The sequence below is a fragment of the Chrysemys picta genome, chromosome 1 (genome assembly GCF_011386835.1).
Source record: "Chrysemys picta bellii isolate R12L10 chromosome 1, ASM1138683v2, whole genome shotgun sequence".
NCBI classification, from domain to species: domain Eukaryota; kingdom Metazoa; phylum Chordata; order Testudines; family Emydidae; genus Chrysemys; species Chrysemys picta.
In genome coordinates this window covers 230,054,349-230,078,915 of record NC_088791.1, presented here as the reverse complement: position 1 = coordinate 230,078,915, position 24,567 = coordinate 230,054,349, and the positions used below count along the sequence as shown (strand labels likewise).

The 24,567-nt window shown below is 45.0% G+C and overlaps 2 protein-coding genes across 4 annotated transcripts in view; both read left to right on the top strand.

Moving 5' to 3' along the window:
- The window catches only part of LOC101951641 (CD99 antigen), a 514,232-nt gene that overhangs the window by 36,846 nt on the left and 452,819 nt on the right, over positions 1 to 24,567 (top strand). The gene's annotated exons all lie outside the window — the stretch shown is intronic.
- The window catches only part of LOC112059413 (Xg glycoprotein (Xg blood group)), a 38,034-nt gene continuing 18,538 nt past the window's right edge, over positions 5,072 to 24,567 (top strand). The window contains exon 1 of the mRNA XM_024104465.3: positions 5,072 to 12,910. Within this exon, the coding sequence (XP_023960233.1) occupies positions 12,850 to 12,910 (61 nt within the window). The 5' untranslated portion in view covers positions 5,072 to 12,849. The remainder of the gene's footprint in view (positions 12,911 to 24,567) is intronic.

Sequence of the window (24,567 nt, the reverse complement as noted above, 5' to 3'; positions counted from 1 at the left end):
CGCCTGTCCTTCAGAATGCTTCACACTTGACCATTTGTTTCCCTGCTTAATGGCTTGTCTCATTCCCTACTTTAAATCCCTACCTAATTTCTATATTGGGTTTTAATCAGTCTGGGACCTGAGGATGGAGTACCAGTTTTCAGCTCCCTCAAGCATCTCCTCTCCTAGCCAAAGCAATTGCCAGTTTAACCTTGCAAGAGATCTTCAATACTGCAACAAAAGTTTTAATTATCATTAAACTATCCAGAGATGAAAAAACTTTTGGGATGCAAGAAACTATATGATCTATCTCTCTGACCTCCCCCAAGTATTCACCCTCTTACTGTTTCACTCTGACTAACCTTCTGGCTGCATTATTTCATGTTATCTTAATATGCCCAATCCTTCTCTTACATGAAGATATTATCCCTAAATCTCTCTTGCTTTACTAGCATGAGTTTGTGATCAGTTATCACCAGCCTATTGTAATATCAAACAGGAAAGCCCAGTTGGCCCATCTAGTCAAAGAAGCACTTTAGGATAATAATTTAACAGGGTTTTCACACACTGGCATTGATGCCTAGTGCTTTTATCCCATTAGAATCCACGAGAGCTGAACAGCATGACAATTTGAAGGGCACGGAAACTTTTGGAAAATAGTATTTTTGACCCATGACTACTTTTTTTTTTTTTACCCATAACTCCCACTATTGGCTATTTTAAAAACTATGCCTCGTTTAAATGTTTCTGAACATCGCTTTTAATGTAAAACTTTGAGATATAACATGGGTCAGTGCAACCACTTTGAACTGAATTACATTTTATTTTTTAAAGTCAGTTTTCATCCCTGCTGTCAAATCCCTTAGGCAGCTGCCTAGGTGCTAACTAAACTCTGTATGCCATGGGAGAGACATCAAGATGGAAAAAAAGGAGAGCAACAATAGGAAGGAGGTAAGTAACTGAACGAAATTTAGAGGAAAGGAAAGATAGCTGTGAAGGAAGGAGAAAATAATGCTGGTGACAATATTACAGAAGGAAGTTGATGAAAAGACAAATGGGAAAAGGAAGAAAAGAGAATTTGAAAAGAGTTTGAAAATGCATGCCAAGTTCAGCCCTTAGCATTTGAAAAAATACTTTGAGATCTACTGATGGAAAATGTTTATAAGAGCTGTGTATTGTTGCACTATTGTAAAAAGGCTAATAGGGCCAAGCAACATTACTTATTAAGTATAACTTCTTAAAGAAGGATGTTATTTTTTTAATGCATTACAGACAATGTAGAAAGAAAAACTATTATGGAGGACTTCAGTTTGGGAGACATGCTGGAGGACTCATGTAGCCAGTAGTAAAATATCAGACTCTGTTTCTTGTTTAGTTTTTTTTTAAAAATATATAATTGTCGAACACAAAAGGTATTGCACCATGATGATGTGTCTCCGTTGCACCTCTTTATGATGGAGAAAGATTAGTGACAGAAATGGAAATTGGTAGGTTGCCTAGGGACCAATTATCATGACCTGATTACGTTCAATATGGGCAAATTGAGCACAGTCCAACCAGTAATGTATATACTTGGTGCTTCAAAAGGGCTAACTTCCCAAATCTGAGGGATTCAGTTGATAAAGAATAGGAATATAATTAATGCCAGTGCACACAGTTTTATGAAAAATGGATCTTGTCATGCAAACCTGACTTCATTCTTTAAGACTGTAAGTTTGGTTGATAAAGGTAATTGCGTGGATGTAATATACTTAAACCTTTATAAGGTGTTTGACTTAGTATCCAAAGACATTCTGATTTAAAAAATAAGAAATTATACATATCAATAGAGCACATGCTAAATGGATTAAGAACTGGTTAACTAATCTCAAAAAGTAGTCAATGGGGAAATAGTGAATGAGGATATAGAGGGATTCCACAGGGAGTGGTATTAGGCCTGATGCTATTCAAAATGATCTGGAAGTAAATATAAAATCGCTGCTGATAAATTTTGTGGAGGACACAAAGACTGGCAGAGTGGTAAATGATGAGAGGGCAGTCATACAGAATGATTAGCATTTCTTGGTAAATTGGGCCCATTCAAACAAATTGTGTTTTTAATACAGCGAAATATTTATACAGCTAGAAACAAGGAAGGTAGGCCATGCTTACAGAATGGGGGCACTGTATACCAGAAGGCAGGATGTTGAAAAATTGGAGAGGGTGCAGAAAAGAGCAACAAAAATGACTCGAGGGCTGCAAAAAATGGTTTACAGTGAGATTTAAAGAGCTCAATCTGTTTAGTTTACCAAGAAGAATATTGAGAGGTGATATGTTTAAGGTGTTTAAGTATCTTCATGGGCAGAGAACCTAGTGGATAAAGCCCCTAACAAGAACCGATGGCTGGAAGTTGAAGCCAACGAAACAAAGTAGAAGTAAGGCACAATTTTTTAATAGGGAAGGTGGAACAAACTACCAAAGTAAGCGATGGATATTCCATCTGTTATCTTCAGATCAAGACTGGATGCTTTACCCAAAGACAGGCTCAACCTCAGGGTAACTGCGTGAGAGTTAATGGCCTGCAAGATCAGATTAGATGATCTAATGCCCCCTTTTGGCCTTAAACTCTGTGGAACTATATATGGTCCAGGTATGGTAGCTCCTATTATAGTCTGTGTGTGTGCACATGCATACGCCAGTGGGCCAAATTCAATATACTCTCATACCTTCCAATCCCTTCAGCTTGTAAATTGGATCTGTTAATCTCCCTTTGTACTGATTTATACCATTGAATCATCTCTGAAGAGGATTAATCTACCAACTGGGTGGCCACATGAGAGAGAGAGAGACAGAGAGAGCAAGAAAAACAGGAGGATGTATCAAGGTATTGTGAAAATACTGCAGTTTTTATGACCAAAAATGTTCATTGCATCATAGGAAGCAATTGGCAGAATGGCCCAATTGCTCTCCCCAGAATTCTGATAGGGGTCCATTGAACAATGCAGATAGAGCAATAAAATAGGTATCTGGCTCTAGTTGGGTAAGGCCTAACTTGCCCTCAGGAGAAAGATATGACTGTGACAAGGGTGTGACTGCCACTCTCCCCACTTCAAGCTTCTCAGATCTAACACGATTATTTACGAAATAACTGGTATGATATGGAGAACACAAAGAGATTTAAATGAAATGTGGGAACCATTTAAAAATTATATCGAGAAAAGAGAGTACATACAAAAATGCAGTGGGCCACAATGTACACTACATGTACATGCACATCAGTTATTCATAGAATCGTAGGACTAGAAGGGACCTCGACAGGTCTATCTAGTCCAGTCCCGTGCACTCATGGCAGGACTAAGTATTATCTAGACCAGGGATCGGCAACCTTTGGCACGCGGCTTCTCAGGGATATCCGCTGGCGGGCCGGGCCGGTTTTTTACCTGCAGCATCCGCAGGTTCGGCCAATCGCAGCTGCCACTGGCCGTGGTTCGCCGTTCCAGGCCAATGGGGGCTGCGAGAAGCGGCGACCAGCACATTCCTCAGTCCATGCCACTTCCTGCAGCCCCCATTGGCTTGGAACAGTGAACTGCGGCCAGTGGGAGCTGCGATCGGCTGAACCTACAGATGCTGCAGGTAAACAAACCGTCCTGACCCGCCAGCGGATTTCCCTGATGGGCCATGTGCCAAAGGTTGCCGATCCCTGATCTAGATCATCCCTGACAGGTGTTTGTCTAACTTGCTCTTAAAAATCTCCAATGACAGAGATTCCACAACCTCCCTAAGCAATTTATTCTAGTGTTTCACTACCATGACAGGAAATTTTTCCTAATGTCCAACCTAAACCTGCCTTGCTGCAATTTAAGCCCATTGCTTCTTGTCCTATCCTCAGAGGTTAAAGAGAACAATTTTTCTCCCGCCTTCTTGTAACAACTTTTTATGTACTTGAAAACTGTTATCATGTCCTCTTGCAGACTTTTCTTCTCCAGACTAAACAAACCCAATTTTTTCAATCTTCTCTCATAGGTCATGTTTTCTAGATCTTTAATAATTTTTGTTGCTCTTCTCTGGACTTTTTCCAATCTGTCCACATCTTATTGAGTTAGAAAACAAGGTTTACAGGGAATCTACTTTTATTCTCCCATTTATTCATTGTCTGCTCTTGGGCTAAGATTTGGAAAAGAAAAATGGTTAAATGTTTTTATTTAATTTTTTTAAAAGAAAATACTTAGATTTTTGTGATGCTTTATATGTTCAAAGCACTGTACAGCGATTAATCCCCCTGTGTAGATCAATCTCTGATAATTTTCATATGACTTTACATTGTGCCTCTTCATATAACCTTGTGGTGGGTCTACCCACGTGTGACCTCTGTTTTCATGGGACTTTTTATCAAAGCCTCATTTAAAAACTTTGCATTGCCCTTGGTATAATATTATAGCCCCTAAGGATAAAATAAGATAGAAGAAAATTTCTTTTTGCTAGCAGTAAAACAAGAGCTCTCCCCCCCACTCCTAATCAATTGCCCTGTTGAATGAATGAGGTGTGGATGAGCAAGGCATGGAAGGCAGCACCTCCAGACAGCCTCAACTGTTGGAGAGGGGCTGGGAGCCAGACCCAAGGACAATAAAACGTGTCAAGCTCATTAAAGACAAGCAGACATACCGACGGCCTGGGGGGTTAGAAGCAAGCACCTTCTTTTGGAAACACCCTCTTTGCAGCATTGGGACAACACTCAAAAGAAAGCAGCACAAAGGACCAATGGACACAGACACAGAGTTTGAATCTGGTATAGATTTGCATAAGAGGAAAGCTGCTATAAAAGTGAGGTGTCTTGCAGAGGACCCCGGGTCTCGTCTTGTCAACATGGGAGCATCGATCCGGATCGGCAGAAGCCCGGCTCCACCCCCTCCCCCATCTAACTCACCTGGCCAGTGAAGTTAAGGGGAGCAACTAATTGGTAACAACAAGACGGAGTGTGTTTGTGTGTGTGTGTAAGTGTAATATATTATATGCATATAATACAGAGTTAATGAATACATGTATTACTAATAAATGTGGCGTTTTGTCTTATTCCCCCTGAAAAGATCCTGTGCAGTACTTTAAGTACAACACCTGGTAGGTAGTCACATACTTTTATCGCCAATTTACAGAGGGGTAACTGAAGCCAAAAAGACAAAGGCCCAGATCCTCAAAGGAATTTAGGTCCCTAACTCCCATTGATTTCAATGGGACTTAGGTGCCTAAAAACTTCTGAGGATCTTGGGGATTTACCCACGGGTGCCCAGTACATTAGTAGCAGAGGTGGGATTAGTAATCAGGACATCCTGACTCCCAACACCGTTCATTGCTTCAGCCTACATTTTGTAAAATGCTTTGCCATACCAAATGCTGCATTTGTTAGTGTTTTGTGTTCAGTAGAGATGTGGATCTTACATAAGAAATCTTGCCCCTAGACAACGAGAGGGAAGATATGGTACATACAGAAAAGACACCCACTAAGAAAATAGCTATTGTAAAGTGAAGCCATTAAACCTCAATGAGCTGTTCTGCCCTTGCCTAAGATTCTGTATTATTCAACTGCACTAAATGCTCTGTTAAACTTCAGGGTGTCGACAGTTTCATCACTGAAATCAGGCTTAGCACACATATACATAGGCATACGTTAGTTTGAAGAGAGGCATTCAAAGGTCTTATGATGACTCCCTGTTGAGTCATATAGCCTACTCCTGTTGTTGAAATAAGAAATGATTTCCTCAGCCACTTAAACTTAAATGCCAGTAACTTTCTCAGCTTCAATGATTGGGACAGACAAGAATGAATATATTTAGCTGCCTTAGCCAAATTAGTGATGACAACAATTGTCGTGTCTTCCTTCATAGCAAAAACAGTTTCAATATCAATTTACATTATTTAAATTCAACTTGCTATTTGTTACTTGTTCAGTTTCCAAAGCTTTCGTTCTTCCCATTCTCAGATCACAGCAATGTACTAAATGTCTTACTATGTACAGATTCCTCTTTTCATTCTAATGGGATCTTCATTTACTATTTCAGTTTAACCCTCTCATGAGTGGAACGTGATCACAGGAACTGCAGTAGCCTGATTTTTCAAAGGTGCAGGCTTCCTCCGTGCATGTACTTGAACCGCCCCTCACCCCTTGATTTCAATGGGTTGTTGAGTGCTCAAGCAGTTCTGAAATGGAGCCATTTGTGCACCACCACAACACCCCAGGATACGTGAGGACAGGAAGTTAAGATCGAATTGAAACTGGAGCAGGAAGCTTTAACTATCTGTACTTTTGCAAAACATTCCAGGAGATTTTTGATGACTGCTAATGCTGCCTTGACTCTCATTTTTTTAGAAACCCTATGCTCCTGTGAGTAACTGAAGTGGCATAATAATAAAAAAGACTTTGACAGACTCATTGAAACTCACCCTAGCGTCCTTCCAGACATAGCTGCAGTTCTGGATATCCCTCTGAGTATATTAACTATTAAAATCACCAAACTTGGCTGCAAATATTAATAGAACAAATATACAATAATATTGGAAAGGTATTTGAACAACAACAAAGGCTAAATGGATCATGTGTCTCCATGAATCTGAAAGTTGAATGTGAATTTAATGGAAATCCCTGTCTAGTGAATTTCTGCTCTTCTAAATGTAACCTCATCCCTCTCTTTCCCTCTTTTTTAAAGTTAGAGCAGAGAGGTCTTAAATAATTGAAATTTGTGGTATTGGAGTGCAAGTTCTGACTGATCTGTAGCCCTTTCCTTGATCTAATATTTTTGGCGACAGTCATGAAGGTTCAGGATTAAATCTTTGGAGTGAAAACTTGACCCTGTTGAAGTCAATGGCAAAACTACTGTTGACTTCAAAGGGGTCAGGATTCCACCTGTGAACTTGTTAGTAACCGGTGTGGTCCTACCTGGTTTCCCCTTTTCCACAGACCTCAATCTTAACAAATTGTTAAGCAAGGTTTGCATGCACCAAACTGTCTCCTCTTTCAGTATTTTCAGACACCTCTGGGTTATGATGTTGCTTCTTTTCTCTCATTTTCCATTTTTCTCTTTCTTAGTCTCTAAGGTGGCACAAGTACTCCTGTTCTTTTTGTGAATACAGACTAACACGGCTGCTACTCTGAATCCTGCAGCACTGCTACTGTCCCCTCTGCCTCTGGGTCCTCCTACTGCAGTTTCCAGCACAGTGACTCTGTCCTCCAAATCAGCAACTTATTTCTCCTCAGCCAGTCCTTAGTGCCCAGGTTCCACAAAGTCATTCCCAGACTCAAAAGACAATTTTTTTTGTTTTTGCTTTTAATTTTGACTTAATTTGCAGTTCTTCGAGTGATTGCTCATGTGCATTCCATAATAGGTGTGCATGCTCATCACATGCACCAGTGCCGGAAGGTTTTCCCCTAGCAGTACCGGTAGGGGAGCGCTCCTAGCGACCACTGGAGTGGCACCGCCATGGCGCAGTATAAGAGGCGCTGCGTGCTCCCTCCACCCTCAGTTCCTTCTTGCCGCCAGTGAAGATGCTTTGGAACTGCTGTGCTCCAGCCCTCTGCTGTAGCTTTCCCTGTTTCGACTGTCGTTTAGTTCATAGATAGTTAGTACCTGTAGTTTAAAAAAAAAAAAAAAGTTAGTTATATAGACAGAGTAGAACAGTGTTTCTCAAACTGGGGTTGCCGCTTGTGTAGGGAAAGCCCCTGGAGGGCCGGGCCGGTTTGTTTACCTGCCCCGTCCGCAGGTCTGGCCGATCGCGTCTCCTACTGGCCGCGGTTCGCTGCTCCGGGCCAATGGGGGCTGCTGGAAGTGGCGCGGGCCGAGGGATGTGCTGGCTGCCGCTTCCAGGAGCTCCCATTGGCCCGGAGCGGCGAACCGCTGCCAGTGGGAGCCGCAATCGGCCAGACCTGCAGACGGGGCAGGTAAACAAACCAGCCCGGCCCGCCAGGGGCTTTCTCTACACAAGCGGCAACCCCAGTTTGAGAAACACTGGAGTAGAAGAACCGCGCCCAGGTCGGGGCATGCCCCGCGCCCCAGGCTTTAAGTTGTGCGACACTTGTAAATGGCCTATGCCTGTAACCCGCACACTGGCCTATAAACCGCACCTATAAGCCTATAATGGCCTATGGCTATGACCCGCACGCTAGCTGCTTATGCTGTCTTGGGGAAACCCAAGTCAGCGACCACTGCAAAATTTGCAGATCATTTAAGCTTGGACTAAGAAGGAGCAGGACATACTGCTCCAAGCCATATTGATGGAGTCAGCCCTAACCCCGACACCACTCTGCCTCTCCGAGTCGGCACCGAGCACCGTAGTAACAGTGCAAGGCAACCCAATGGTGCCTTCCACCAGCCAGCACCACTCCCCATCCACAGGGCACTCTAAGAAGATGAAGAAGCAGTCTTCTCTGTCAAGGCACCAAGGCAAGGCTGGGGGTGAGACTAGACCCGTGCTGTGCAGCTCTCGATCCCCCTCAGCCTCACGATCTCTGACTCAGGTAGAGCGGAGTAGCCCAGCCCACTCTGAGCCGACCTCCCTGGACGCCAATGGCCACATACGGGTGCCCTCCACACCAGAGGCCCTGCAGGTGGCTCAAGACGTAATGTCTCTCCCAGTACCAGCTGCACCGACTGCAGCGGCTCCCCAGTCCAGAGGCAAGCCAGCACTTGGACTGCCACAGTTGCCACCCAGGCGGTACCACTCATGGTCGACGGAAGGTTCCTGACACTGTTCTCCGCAGAGTGACCACGCCTCTCGCAGCCCGCATTGGTCCCCGTCGACCCCCACCCGATTGTCTGGCTGGGTGCCGAGCAGCAGGGAATCGAGAGACCATTCCATATCGAGGGAGCTCAGGCTCGAGGTCAGAGCATGCCCCACCGGGACTGGAGCCGACAGTACCGGAGATCGCGGACTCTGAGAAGCCACCGTAGCCCCTCACAGTACTGACGTCAACACTGCTCACACTCTTCATCCTGGTCAAAGTCCCTGGTATGGCACCGCTCGTGCAGCCCCAGGCACAGATCGCCGGCAACCGGCCATCGCGGATCTGCCCGACGGAGCCGTTCATGGAGCAGCTGTTACAGGTGGTACTCCTGCTCTTTTACACTGGACTCAAGGTCTCGAGCCCGGAACCGCTCACGACAACACTACTCGTCAGTCGCTCATATGCCAGCCCAGCCCAGCCTCCCCTCGGAGCCGACAGTCAGTGGACCAGGTGAGTCCGACGTGGCAGCCCGCCCAGACGGTGCCACAGCAAATGCAGTGGCACCAGGCTCCTTGGCCAATGCCCTGGTACCAAAGGTGGTGGCTCACTCAGTGGCCGAGGCCTCGGACAAACCGAGGCCTCTCTCAACACCCCCAGGAAGGGGTCAGCGGAATGCTCTTCCCCAACCCCGTGGTCAGAAGGGGACCAAGCGCTGGGATCTGCCGCACCAGTGGGAACCTCCCCTGATGAGGCCATCACGGAGCCTCCTCCTCCTGTTCCCCAGGAGGATACAAAAGCCCAGCAAGAACTCTTGAAAAGGGTGGCTTCAAGCCTCAATCGATAGGCTGAAGAGGTGGAGGAGCCTTCGGACTCCCTCTTTGGTGTCCTTTCAAAGAACTCTGGGCGATCTGTCTGGCCTGCGTGGTCTTTCACTCGTGCCTTATGGGTAGGGTAGTCAGAGTTCTCATGGACAACAAGGCCTCGATGTTCTACATCAACAGGCAAGGCGGGGCCAGCTCCTCAGCCCTCTGCCAGGAAGCCCTCCGGCTCTGGGACTTCTGCATCACCCACAATATCACCTTGGAAGCCCATCACTTACCGGGCATCTGGAACTCTCGAGCGGATTGCCTGAGCCGGGACTTCTCCTCCCAGCATGAGTGTTCGCTGCATCCGGAGGTGGCTCACATGATCTTCCGAACATGGGGCACTCTCCAAGTGGACCTCTTCGTGACCAGGCAGAACCGCCTGTGCCCTCGGTTCTGCTCCAGGAGGGGCCTGGGCAAGGGCGCGATTTCCGACGCCTTCCTTATGTCCTGGTCAGGTCAGCTTCTCTATGCCTTTCCCCCAGTTCTGCTGATCAGCAAGGTCCTGGAAAAAGTCAAGGCAGACAAGGCTCGTGTCCTCATGATCACCCTAGCATGGCCCAGGCAGCACTGGTACGGGACTCTTACGAGCCTGTCCATTGCCCCCACCCCCTGTGGCTGCTGTCAACCCGCCCGGACCTTCTCTCTCAGGACCAGGGTTGCCTCCTGCACCCCAACCTTGCAGCCCTCCACCTCACAGTGATTGCTCTATGGCTAGAGGAGAGGACGTGCCCAGAGGGAGTCCAGCGAGACCTCCTGGAAAGCAGGAGGCCCTCCACGCATCAGGCCTACCTGGCGAAATGGTCAAGGTTCTCTTGGTAGGCCGCTGATCGCTGTGTCTCACCAGTGGCTGCCCCACTCCAGCTTATACCGGATTACCTTCTTCATCTCAGAGCCCAAGGCCTAGCGCCCTCGTCCGTCAAAGTGCATCTGGCAGCCATATCGTCCTTCCACCCGCCAGTCCAGGGCAACACAGTATTTTCTCACACCATGACCGGTCAATTCCTTAATTGGATCGCCTCTTTCCTTACGTTAGGCCCCCAGTCCCAGAGTGGGTCCTGAACTTGGTTCTGGCCAAGCTGACAGGGCCTTCATTTGAGCCGCATGCCACATGCTTTTGGTCCCACCTTTTGTGGAAAGTAGCCTTTCTTGTGGCAATCACGTCTGCTAGGAGGGTCTCGATCTCCAGGCCCTGACCTCCGAGTCCCCGTACAAGGTATTTCATAAAGATAAGGTCCAGCTCTGCCCACACCCTTCGTTCCTCCCTAAGGTGGTCTCCGCCTATCATATGAGCCAGGACTTTTTCCTTCCGGTGCTTTGTCCCAACCCCCATGTGTCTAGTGAGGAGCACTGTCTTCACATGCTGGATGTGAGATGGGCTTTTTACCTGGCTTTTTACTCTGGCTTTTTACCTGGAATGAACAAAACCATTCAGGAAGTCTTCACAGCTGTTTATTGCCATGGCCGAATGAATGAAGGGTCGGCCGATCTCCACTCAGCAGCTCTGCTGCTGGATCACTTCATGTATCCATACATGTTACGACTGGCGGGAGTTCCCCCGCCACCGATTGTGAGAGCGCACTCAAGAAGAGCACAAGCCTTGTCGGCCGCCTTGCTGGCTCACATCCCTATTCAAGACGTTTGTAGGGCTGCTACATGGTCATCGGTCCACACGTTCACCTCGCATTATGCGATCGTCTCCCAGACCAGGGAGGACGCCAGGTTCGGCAGGGCAGTGCTCCGTCCCGAGTGTCTGTGAACTCCTACCTACCTTCAACAGATATAGCTCGGGAATCACCTACTGTGGAATGCACATGAGCAATCACTCGAAGAAGAAAAGACAGTTACCTTTTCCGTAATTGGTGTTCTTGGAGATGTGTTGCTCATGTCCATTCCACATCCTGCCCTCCTTCCCCACTGTCGGAGTTGTCGGTCAAGAAGGAACTGAAGGTGGGGGGAGCGTGCAGCGTCCCTTATACCGCGCCACTCCAGGGGTCACTAGGGGCGCTCCCCTACGGCTACTGCTAGGGGGAAAACTTCCGGCACTGGTGCACGTGGAAGCACGCACACCTATTCTGGAATAAACATGAGCAACACATCTTGAAGAACACCAGTTACGGAAAAGGTAACTGCCTTTTATTTATGGGAGCCATTTCTTCACTGGCAGACAGACTCCTTCTCACGCTGCAACCTCCCATCCTCTGCACAAAAATAGCTCTTTAAATGTTGGGATTTTCTTGTGATACTCCACTACTTGCACCTTGCACTCTGCCTAGTCTGGGGATGCAAGTTCAGGGGTTGATAGAGACACGCTCCTGTTATCCCATCAGGATTCAGGCCTCAGGCAGTCCTCTTATGTCAAGCTCCAAACTGGTCCCTGTGCTCTTGCTTTCCTGTTACGTTTGTTTGCTTACTCACCAGCAGAGTCAATCAGATTTTTTTCAGAATAAATGTTTGCTCTTTTTTTTAACCAGCTGCACTCAGTAATTCACAGAATTTCAGTCATTTGCAATGGCTCTGCCAGGCAGCAGTGTAATGAACAAGGTTCCACTGTTCTTCTGAACTGAATTAAAACATCTGAAGCAGAGAGAGTTTATCTTGCAAGTGCTAAAGCTCCCAGCAGATGACGCAAAGGCAAGTTGTGACAGCTATTACATGTAGTCTGTGCAATTCGGGTGCTTGTTTTGCATTGTCTCTCCTCTAGCTATTGAGTCACAGGTTAGAAATCTGACAAGATGTCACTAGTTACTGCTTAGCTTCCAAAAAGTGAACATGGAAATAGCTCATGCCCATGAAAATAATAGTATAGTTTGCTTGGTATGCTGTACGGGAAGTTTCTCTCCTACGGTGAGTTAGTCCAGTTGCAGCAGCACCACACCCGACTCTGCTGGTGTCTCATGAAGGCAAGGTTGAAAAACAGGGTGTCTTGGCTCTGGGGAAGGAGGTGGGTTGGGAGAATGTTGGTTCTCATGTTCCTATCTCCTCATTGGTTGGTTGCCTTCCCTTCTCATTAGCTGCGGGCCTGAGTTGATAGGTTTCTTGGCAGGGAGGATGTATCATGTAGGTATATGACCTATATGTATAATGAATAATATTATTAACAGCTCTGCTATTGGGACTGGAGGCTTTGGAAGTGGGTGGGTTGGTAAGGACTTCTCTCTCCACTGAGCCATCCATCTTTGAGAGTAATAGTGCAAATAGACTTATCTGATCTGGCCAATTAAAAAAATCTCCAGAGGAAAAATCTGTGGCACTGTAGTTACGACATTTGCTGCTGTTAGTGTTTGGAGAAGCAGCAGGTGAACTGTAAATAAGACCATGATGAGGCTGAGAATGACTCTTGTTTTGGGCTTTGGTTTTCTTCTGGTCCATGTTAAAGGTAAGTGATCTTATACCTGGGACTTAGTTTCTGGGGTGAGACAGAGTTAGAAAAGCAGTAAAACTTGTGTAATGTTAGCACTGCTTGGTTATTTAGTAACAATACAAAGAGTTGCTGTTTCTTTTCTTTTTTTATTATTGTACTTTTTTTAAAGTATTTGTCAGATTGACCCAGAGTGTTCAGGTGGGCTCTTGTAGTTTTATATATCTAAAGAAATACATAACTCTTTGGACACACACGTACACTCAGAAGGAAAAAAATGGAGGAGTTGAGAGATAAGGATAAGCATGAGTTGAAGTTAGAGCTGACAACCTAAACTGGAGATCTTTTTTTTCTTCCCTCAAATTATTTAAAACTTTGGGCTTTGACTTAGAATGTTGCTTTTAAACAGTAGGTTTAAGATGAAAACTTATGTACAAATTTACAAAGAGAACATTTGTCAGATAAATACATTTGGACACATAGACATTTTTAATAGCATATTTGCTCATTGATATTTTGAGGCTTATATTGTAAAAGCAGATGCTGTGTTTTCAAGATGGCTGTGCTTTAATGTTGTTGCTGTTTTATTGACCTCAAGAGCTCTCTGTTTCTAAAAGTATCGGATTCACATTACATATTCATTCCTAATATTAATAAACAGCTGAAAACGTTTTGCCCATCGGGGGGAGGAGGAGTCTGATTGTTATTTCTTCAATATTTGCTACATTCAGAAATAAGTTATATCAGAGCTAACAGCAATATAGAGCAACCTGCATCTGCCGGTGCACAACACCTTTGCAAACTTTGATTCTTGTTATGTTTTGATGAACAATAAGTGTTAATGGGTGTGTTTGAAATCACTGGTTAACCAACAGTTACCAAAAAATAGTAAATCTTTCCAAGCCTAGTTATAATCCCTAGAAAACTGTGCAACGATAGATGGCAACACAGCCTTATCTTTAGTGACTGGAATGATGCTCTATTAAAGTGAAGGGATGTGCGGGGGGGGGGGGGAACTTATCACAGCTGGGGAAGAGGAAATATCAGGGAGTAGTATTACAAAGCTAGCAATATGAACAGCGATGAGCCACAGTCTCTCTAAGATTGGCATGCGGACTTTCTTGTTCTCAAGTATTATCTTATGCTGGGAGTCATCTGTTTATGTAATACTGGCATCTGCAAGCTAATTTCCACATGCATGAATACCCTCTGTATTACATGGTGTATTTTAATTTATGGGATAGGCACACAGAGCATTGAATTGGTGTGTATAGCGTGTTTTATAAATAAAAACTGGAAGGCATGGAATTCTGTGGCTGCTCCCTGCTCTAACCCCAACTATCCCATTCTATTTAGCAGGTGTGTTTCTGGGGAAGAGAAAAAGTCTGGAAATAAACACCTCACTTCCACTGGACATACAATGTAGAAGCTCAAGATTTAACATTAGTCTCATTTGCACAGTATAGAAACACCTACTTGCTTCACCTGTGTACCAAATTAGTAGCTGTACTTTGCTGTTCTTTTGGTAGCTTGTACCTAATGATCAGGGTGCTTTCCTTAAATGGCACCTTAGAAAACCAAGGCTGGCTATTTTAAGTGTAGGACAGCATCTACTGAATTTTATTATCAGCATATTTATCGTGCTGTGATGAAAGTTCCAAGGGGACACTCCTCAGATCCAGCCAAGTTGTGTTTGGTGAAGGACCTAGGAAGGATGGCCAATGTGCTTTTATGCCCTTAACCCTGAAGCTGTGGATAGCTGCAGGACAGCTCACCCTTCATACAGCCTCGGGGCTGGTCTGAATTGCACCTGGCTGCTCGGGCTCCCAAAGATTGCTGGAGCACAGCAGCCTGTTGGCCATGGTCCCGGCTACATTCCCACGCAAGCTGTACAATATGTTATATGGGGATTCCCATGACACATATAACTTCATGGGCTTTTTCTACCACCCGCTGAGAGGCACAAGGCAGCCCTATCAGACCTGAGGATCAGGCCCCAATATGGTTAAGAAACCAACACACTGGCTGACACTTTACTTATTTTTGTTGTTGGTTGGTTTTAGTTATAATTTTTAAAAGACAGTTGATTTTAAGAGTGCTTTACTCTCCACGGCCAACAGTATCACTAGTCTAAGAAATCACATAGAAAGAGACATCATGCAAAGACAATAGATGGTCAATGAAACATCCATTAATGCAACAGCAGAACTGAAACCTCAGTAAATGAGCCTGATCTAAAAGGGAACCATGCTTGTTACCTGGTAAATGAGAGATTTGGAAGACTGAAGTGTGCTCACTTCACCAATAAAGGCGGGGAGAGCACGTTGAGCCTTGTGATTGGGTGAACCCAAGGGGATGGAAGGCTGACTAAACCAGCTGGCGGGGGGCTGAGAGGAGGACAGTTCTGCCTGAAGGAATGGGGATGATCTCCTGACTGTCTCCCTGCATGTGGGAGTTGTCTATTTTGCCCTGAAAGGGATTTGCCAAACTACGCTGGGAGAAAGCATAGGACTTAGAAACACCAACGAAGGCCAAGACCATAATAGGGTTCAAAAAAGAACTAGATACATTCATGGAGGATAGGTCCATCAATGGCTATGAGCCAGGATGGGCAGGAATGGTGCCCCTAACCTCTGTTTGCCAGAAGCTGGGAATGAGCGACAGGGGATGGTTCACTTGATGAGTACCTATTCTGTTCATTCCCTCTGGGGCACCTGGCACTGGCCACTGTCGGAAGACAGGATACTGGGCTAGATGAACCTTTGGTCTGACCCAGTAGGGCCATTCTTATGTTCTTAAGGAGGTCCCTTATATCGTGGGGACTTTTTCCACTGCGAGTAACACTTACTGCTACCTCAGCAAGGTTAGCAGCTTGGGCAAACCGTGCCCTCACCACCTTACCGCACTCAAGCAGCTTCAGGCATGCAACACCTCATCAAGGTAGTTGGTTCCTCCACATTATGGAGCCCACTTGTGTGGAATAAACTGAACTTGTGAATCCAGGAAAATCCACCCTGGGAGTAGTGTTACTTGCAGATTGTATGGAGTGTTTCTGATGTACCTAATCCAAATCCATCTTCCCCTTCCCTTTATATGCTTCCTCTATATTTCAACTTGTAAATAAAGTGTACCTTCATCCATTATGGAGGTGTCAGAAGAGTACATGTGTGAGCTATCAGGCTAGTTATAGGGATAAGTACCGGGTCAGTGACAGTCAAAACCACATATGTAGGTAGGGGAGGGTTCCTGACTATGGTAATCAGCCAGGTGGAGACACCATCAGTTAGCAGCTAGGAACGCAGATGGTTGAAACCATAGGTGCTGACTCCTTGTGTGCTCCAGGGCTGGAGCACCCAGAGAAGAAAAAAAGGTGGGTGCTGAGCACCCACTGGCAGCCCACCTATCAGTGCCTCCCTCACCCCCCAGCACCTCCCACTCACCGGCGGCCCATCGATCAGTGCCTCCCCCCGCCATGGATCAGTTGTTCCACAGCATGCAGGAGGTGCTGGGGTGGGGGAGGGGGAGGTGTGCGGGTGGGGTGTGTTCAGGGGGAGGGGGCGGAACAGGGCAGGAAGAGGTGGGGCAGGAAGAGGCAGTGTGGAGCCTTGGGGGAATGGGTGGAGTAGGGGAGCACCCCCCAGCACATTAGAAAGTCAGCACCAATGGTTGAAACCCCCTGCGGCCAAAGCAGAAGGACACTGGGTGAGGGCTCCTGTTAATGATTAGCTGCCTGCAGGGGTGACCCATAAAACCTCCTTACATTAAGAAAACATTAAATTAACTCCATGGCATGTATATGGGGGTAGGGGGAGAGCATTTATTGTTATCCAATACACTGTGTTTCCATCTTGGCTAATTTGAAGGTCAGGAAGGTTTTGTAGACTCAAAGCCAACAGGATCTTCAGGCACCTGATGGTAATTGCACGAGCAATTTGATAGTACAAAATAACAGACCTCTTTGTAATTTGAGAAAATGTTACATGGTTCCACGAATAAATAGTTTCACTGGAGTAAAATAACAATAATAAAAGCAAATTACACTTCTGTTTTATCAAACACCTCTCTGAGGTGCCAATTCTGGGATGGGAGGGCCTCTGTGCTATGTAGAAAACAAGTAGTCATCAGTGGGGATCTACGTAGGTATGAAGGGTCCTTGTGTAATATTTAAATCTCAGTCTATGGGATTTTCTACTGAACCGCACCAGGGAAAGCTAATACCCATCCATCCTGATGGAAACAAAAGTATAACTATTTTCAAGAAAAAAATAAACATTAAAAGCAGCTAACAGACATCTCTTGCCTCTCCATGCCATCTTGTCTCAAGATGGTCGGAGCGAGAGACAACTGAGATATCTTTTGTATAGACAATATGGGACTGAATTCCTCATCCAACAATTCTTTTAACAGTTTTGGTAAAGTGAGAAGAGGATTGCCTCTCTCTGCACTCTCGCTTAAGTCTATTACTTGGAGACTGGCAGACCAAGATTTATTTTTCAGGGTCTCCAGCCTGTGACATGATTGCGCACTAGTTTATGACATCTGATCCAAAGCTGAGTGCGGTCAGTAGAAGCCTTTCCATTGACATTGTTCAAGTTTGGATCAGGTTCTGTAATAGGTAATACTTTGCAATTATTTAATTCCAGGTTAATTTGATCTTCTTAGGGCAGGTCTTCACTACGCGGGGGGGGTCGATTTAAGATACGCAAATTCAGCTACGCGAATAGCGTAGCTGAATTCGACGTATTGGAGAGGACTTACCCCGCTGTAGGGACGGTGGCAAAATCGACCTCCGCGGCTCCCCGTCGATGGTGCTTACTCCCACCTCCACTGGTGGAGTAAGAGCGTCGATTCGGGGATCGATTGTCGCGTCCCGACGAGACGCGATAATTCGATCCCCGAGAGATCGATTTCTACCCGCCGATTCAGGCGGGTAGTGTAGACCTAGCCTTTGTTAACAATGACAGATTACTTCCTACTATCTTTTCTAGGGAGGTCTCAAGTTAACTGAATCTTGGCGGGGGAGGGGGGACACACACTAACTTCTGATCCATATTTCTCATGAGTTGATTCCAGGCATTGAATGCAATATCTTTCTCTCCAAGAGCAAAAAACAAAACAAAACAAAACATACCAATGAACCTGTCTGGGTTGGGAGCTATGAAGCTCCAGAGAGAAAAATATCCTCAGAGTAACGCATTGCCACCATCTCCTCTGATGTTAGTCTGCATACATTGACCCAGCTGTCTTGACTTTTCAAACAATGTATGTGTCAGTGGAGGTATAATGCCAAAGAAGGAAAACAGTAAAATGCTTGCAAAGGATAAATTAGTCAAAGTGAAGGCTGGGGGTAGGCACTAGTGACTACATGCACTCTAAGGGCAGTCCTTCTTTATGCCTCACCCCATGCCACCAGCAAGGGGTGAGGCAGGGCCTGAGTTAATGACTATTATGATTGTTGTTGAACTTAACATCACCAGAGCTCAGTGTACTCCAGCTCCACCACCTCAGAGAGCTGCCCTACCTAGACAGCCAGGGATTCCACCCCAGGAGGGGAAACCCCAAGGTTTGTGAAGCTGGCAAAGCCAATTCTAAATCTCTTCAGGGTGCCCCTTATGTCTGGGTTGGGAAGAAAAAAGTTTAGAATCAGCTCTCTGTCCCATTTGTGCCGTGCTAAGTAAAATGCAGAGAAAGATGTGCACAATTTATTGTAATGTTAATCAGGACTCAAGTCATCATGCTGAAAACATACATCCAGGGTAAGTGAAGAGTCTATGGTTGAATTTCTTTCAGTATTGTTGCAACCTCCACTTCCTTTTTACTTGGTGGTGTTGCCCCGGGCCCAAACAGTTAGCTAGTATTCAAGGCCTTGCCAGACTGTTTCTGTTAGGAGGAGAAACCGATGATAGAGGCAAGTATTTCATTGGTAAATAATCTTGTTTATTTACAAAAAATGTACACAAAGTCCTTTCTCTGAACACAGTAGGAACAAACAGGAGGCAATTTCCTTGTTCAGAAATCCAAGCCTGCTTCCCAGCCAGTCCTGTGCTTCAAGGAGCTCTGTTTCTGTGCCTTCTCCAGGCCATGCTACAGTGCTTCTCAGGCTTTCTGCTGGATTTCTGGTCCTGTCCACATTGGGCACACACACACACAGTTCCACCAATCAGTGCCTTAGCCTGTGTGTTTGCAGTCAGTGCCAGGGAAACCCCTCTTATTTTCCCTGAGTTAGTTCTTGTTCATGTCTTCCCATGCAGTGCTGGGCTGATGGCTTCTATTGTTTCAGCTATCTTACTCCATAAAAGTGTTTAATTACTTCATCCATTAGGCGTGAATGAAAGATGGCTAGCATACCCATCAGATTCAGTGAGGTGTGTAATTGCCCATTGATCAAAGACACACTTGCTGGCAGCCACTAGTACCCTCCAGCACAACAGTAGCATTTTTTTATAGAGCCCATTTTCTCAGGCCTGGTCTACACCTAAAAGTCATGTCGACCTAGCTATACTGGTCAGGGATAAGAAATATTCACACCCCTGCGAGACATAGTTAAACTGACCTAAAGTCTAGTATAGACGCTTCTAGGTTGACAGAAGAATGCATCCATCAGCTTAGCTGATGCCTCTCAAGAGGATGGATTTACTTTACTACTGTATTGGGGAAAAAATCCTTATTGCTATAGTAAGTGTCTACACTACAGCAGTGCAGCTGTAGTGTTGGTAGTGTAGATGTAGCTTCAGTAGCATAAAATAGAGAAGACATAAGCCTTGATTCTCTGCTGCTATGCTCCTTGTGTAGTAATTTGCTCCAGCAGAGAGTGAGGACAGGTCCACACTGAAAATTTACATCAGCATAGCTACATCTCTCTGGGGTATGAAAAATCCACACACCTGAGAGACGTAGCTAGGCTGATCTAACCACTGTAGACAGTGCTAGGTCGACGGAAGAATTCTTTTATTGACCTAGCTACAACCTGTCAGGAAGGTGATTACCTACAGCGATGAGAGAACCCCTCCCTAGCCATCTGTGCTGCTGTAGCATTTTAAGTGTAAACATAGCCTGAGTGTAAAATGCCACCATTGTGCATTCTGATTTGGTAGTGTTATATGCCCACTTTGGACAGATATAAATGACTACACACAGATAGGCTATTCCTTACTTTTATGACATCAAAAGGCCAAAACTGAAGTTGCACCATAGAACTTTATCCAGAGAATATAAAGAAAAGCTCTCGCTTTGTACACCGTTAAAAGAGCTATCGCTGAAATTGTACTTACTGCTGGATCAAAATGATCTCTTTGCAACAGTGCTGAACTTACTTGAAGTTGTGGTATAAGTTTGGCTTGGTATTAGCTGAAGAGCAATATTACTCAAATCTATCCTAGCTATGCCACAGCCAAAAATAATGTATATGTTTTACTGTAGATTTCTTTGATGCATAGGCTATATTTAAAACATGTTAGTTCTTGTCTCACCCTTCTGTTTTCTTCAACCACAGATAGGATAAAGTAGTATTTGCTCAAAGACCAGAGCTGCTTCAGTAGTAATATACCAATATGGTTATCTGGCATATCCAGTTGGTTAGTGATTCTTTCAAGGTAAATTATGGTGGCAACCCCTACTAGCAACTACTATTTCTTCACACCCTCATTAAAATCATATGCCATAAAAATGCTTGTTGATGGCAGTTTCTTATCTTAAGGCTTGATACAAAGCATACCACACAGACACAGGATGTGGCTGTCATCTCTCCTGTCCTGTCCGGCTCTCTTACTTGGTAGTTTTCAGTTATTTTTTTATTGTAAGTAATTTTTTTCATCCAAAACACTAGCAAAAGTACAGTAGTTCAAACTGATACATTTTTAATAGGTGTATCAGTGCTCTGCTCTCAACGACAAAGAACAGATCTTAATTAATATTTCCAGGGCACACTAATTTTACAGTGCTACGTGAATGAATTTTGATAATAATCTGCAATATTGGGGGGGAGCACAACACAGTTTAGTTACAATAGTTTCACCAGGTAATATAAACCATAGTAGCTTTACATCAAAAAAATCACATTGACATTCTTCTAAAACTGTCCCTCTAAGACTGCAATCCAGCAATCACTTATGTACATGCATAACTTCACTTATATGAGTAGTGTTATTTAAGTGAATAGAATAACTCACGTTAATAAAATTATGCAGTATCTAAATTTTTGCTTGATAAGGACCTAAATACATATTTCCCTCGTGGTATAACTATTTCTAGAAGTTCGTTTCAGAGGTAAAGCATTTTTAAAAAGTCCTTATCTGTCCTTTGAAAGAAGCAGCTTAACCAATATTTTCCTTCACGTTTTAGTCTGTCTCCATCCTCACCACAAGTCACTCAATCCTCTTTCTTCCTGGAGCTTTGCCAGTTTGATAGCATTTTATGTTTGTGTAACTATTAGCTTCAAAGGCAGGAACAAAATATTCCAGCCATAGGATATGCTCAGGAAATCTTTTTTTAAATATTTGCTAGCTCTGCTGCTTTTCCCTTGGGAGGAATAACAAAATTTGATCTCCCTCATAAAGACTATCAATTGCCTTTTTCTGCTTATCTGTAAGATCTTAACCCAGTCTTGGCGTAAGTGGTCTCAAGTTAGCGTTTTTATTTTTTTTTTAAATCCAAATCCAAATATTTTTATGCATTAACTCAGAGTGACTAGAGTTATCTACCATAGCTTATAGCATATCATTTTGATTTTATCTCTCTGTTTATATTTAATTTTTAAAACAATTACACACACTTTAAATAACGGAGATGTTTGTTTCTTGTAGACACCAGTCCTGTAACCTGAGCCATTCAGGCAGACCTTTATGCCTGCACAGAGTCCCATTGGAGAGTATGGTCCCTGAGGCTTTGCCTGGGGAGATGCATCTGCCCATATGGATCCAAATGCAGGCTCAAGGTCTAAATCTAGAGATGGAAAGGAATAGCTAGTAATTGGACCCGTGCCTAAGACACTTCTATAAAGTTCAAAATAATTATGGTGTAAAAATTATTGTTGCTTCCTATGACAGTGAACAGGTTTGGTTCTCAATATACAAAGGGTTAACTCTAGCTTCACTTGCCCTTCACCTTGCTGAAGTGCCCCCTCCTCTGCCCAGGCAGCTGAAGGAGTCACAGAAGGAAGAGAATGCTTGTGAGAACATAGGGCTCCTAGCCCAGATAGGCCCAAAGTTAGGGAATCTTTTATGTTGGTTTGCTTAAGGTAACTTAGTTTGATTATACTGACAGAGATAGGCTCCTGCTCGTTATGCTGCTTTCTGTCTGCTGAGTCACTCTGCCAGCTTACACTCACTGGAAATGAATGGAGCACAAAAGTAAAAAGTGTGTACGTTTGTTTGTTTTTTTAAAAAAGGTCACATCATTGTGATTAGAATGACTACAGTGATAGTAATTCTGAGTTGACTTTAAAATCTGTCCACCCCACATAAAATTAGCCCACAAAAAGAAAGCATAAATGGAAGCAATTTGCCTCCTCTTAGACATCTATGTTACTGTAAAAATTCCTAGTTATGGCTATGATTCACTGACTGTAGGAGTGTTGCTGTAAAATGGTCTAAAACAGCTTTTCAGCAGAGTACACAGAGGCACTTGGAAAGCCACATTGCCATTGCCATTTTTAAGCAGTAGGGCCATAGCCATGGGTGGGCCACGGCCCACACACTTGGCATCCAGGCCCACCCAAATCTGAGTAGGTGTAGAACTGCCACAGTGACCCAGAGCACCACTACAGCACCCAAAATCCAGGATGAAGCTACACATCCGCCCTTCAGAAAGCCACACTCCAGCAGCTCTGCCTTGCCATTTTCTGAGCTGCCACATGCACGTGCCCAGCTCGGTAGGTGAAGCCCTGCATTTGGGTGCACCAGTGCTAGGAAGAGGGTGTGGGTCAGGGGAGAAGCTGAGCTAGCAGGTGCTCAGGGGCTGCCCATTGGCCAGCAGTGCTCTCCTCACAGCTCATCCCCTGCACGGCCGAAGGCAGCGGCAAGGCCAGTCTCTTTGCAGCACTCTCTGGAGAGGATACATTTTGCTGGGCAATTCAGTACAGAGTCCAGGCCAACTTTCACAACACAGGCAAGCCCCTGTTCATGCCCCCGCAGTGCAGCCAGAGCCGACCCCGTACGGGGGCCGTAGGAAACGCGAGCCCCCAGATGAAGGGCAGCAGCCCATACCCTGCAACAAGGCAACGGCTCCCTCTCTTCCCCCGCTGCAGAGTCAAGGCACATCTGAGGAGATCAGCCCTCCCCACCCCAGGCAGGCTGCACAGCCAGCCAGCATGGCCAGTGGATAGCACAGTCTGTCATTACCCGTCCACCCAAAAGTTGGGGCCCACCCACATTTCCACTCCTACCTACGCCACTGCTAAGCAGCTAAAAAAAACCAACAATTGAGTAAAGTAGATCTGTGCCCAGAATGATTCAATAAACTGTGTATATGCAAAGGTAGTGTAGACCCATTAGCTCTAGAAATCTCTTCTTTATTAGCATGTTAGCCTAAAATGAAGACTACTACCCTCAAAATTGATCAATCATCTGTGGGCTAGTATTAGTTAAGCTCCTTGAGCTATGACTTCAACACAGTACACAGAGAATCATATTCAGAACTCCTACTGTTTGTAAGGAAAGTGGTTCTCTTACCTCTCCTACACACTGATCTGAAATGGGCCTGCTGGCCAGCATGTTATGGAGAGGATCCATGCTTAATTTATGACTGGGCTTAGTCCTTGCACCTCTAGGCTTGGCAGTTCATAGACCCGACGCCTCTGGACTCGCCACGTCAGTTATGAAAGTAAAAGAATTGTTTGGTCCCCAGCACCTAATTATTTGAGCACCACTTTCATTACAAATTAAGCACTGGTTGTTTCTGATGGTGATAATGGAACTTGTTTCATTAGTGGCTAATGTGGATGATTCCTGAATGTTCCAGTTACGAACTCAGTTCTTCACTGAAGTTTTCACCAGTAATTGTGTGTATATCATAGAATCATAGAAGATTAGGGTTGGAAGAGACCTCAGAAGGCCATCTAGTTCAATCCCCTGGTCAAAGCAGGACCAACCCCAACTAAATCATCCAAGCCAGAGCTTTGTCAAGCCAGGCCTTAAAAACCTCTAAGGATGGAGCTTCCACCACCTCCCTAGGTAACCCATTCCAGTGCTTCACCACCCTTCTAGTGAAATAGTGTTTCCTAATATCCAACCTAGACGTACCCCACTGCAACTTGAGACAATTCTCCTTGTTCTGTCATCTGCCACCACTAAGAACAGCCTAGCTCCATTATCTTTGGAATCCCCCTTTAGGTAGTTGAAGGCTGCTATCAAATCCCCACTCACTCTTCTCTTCTGCAGCTTAAATAAGGCCAGTTCCCTCAGCCTCTCCTCATAAGTCATCTACTCCAGCCCCCTAATCATTTCCGTTGCCCTCCACTGGACCCTCTCCAATTTGTCCACATCCTTTCTGTAGTGGAGGGCCCAAAACTAGACACAGTACTCCAGATGTGGCCTAACCAGTGCCAAATAGAGGGGAATAATCACTTCCCTCGATCTGCTGGTAACACTTCTACTAATGCAGCCCAATATGCCATTAACCTTCTTGCAACAAGGGCACACTGTTGACTCATATCCAGCTTCTCGTCCACTATAATCCCC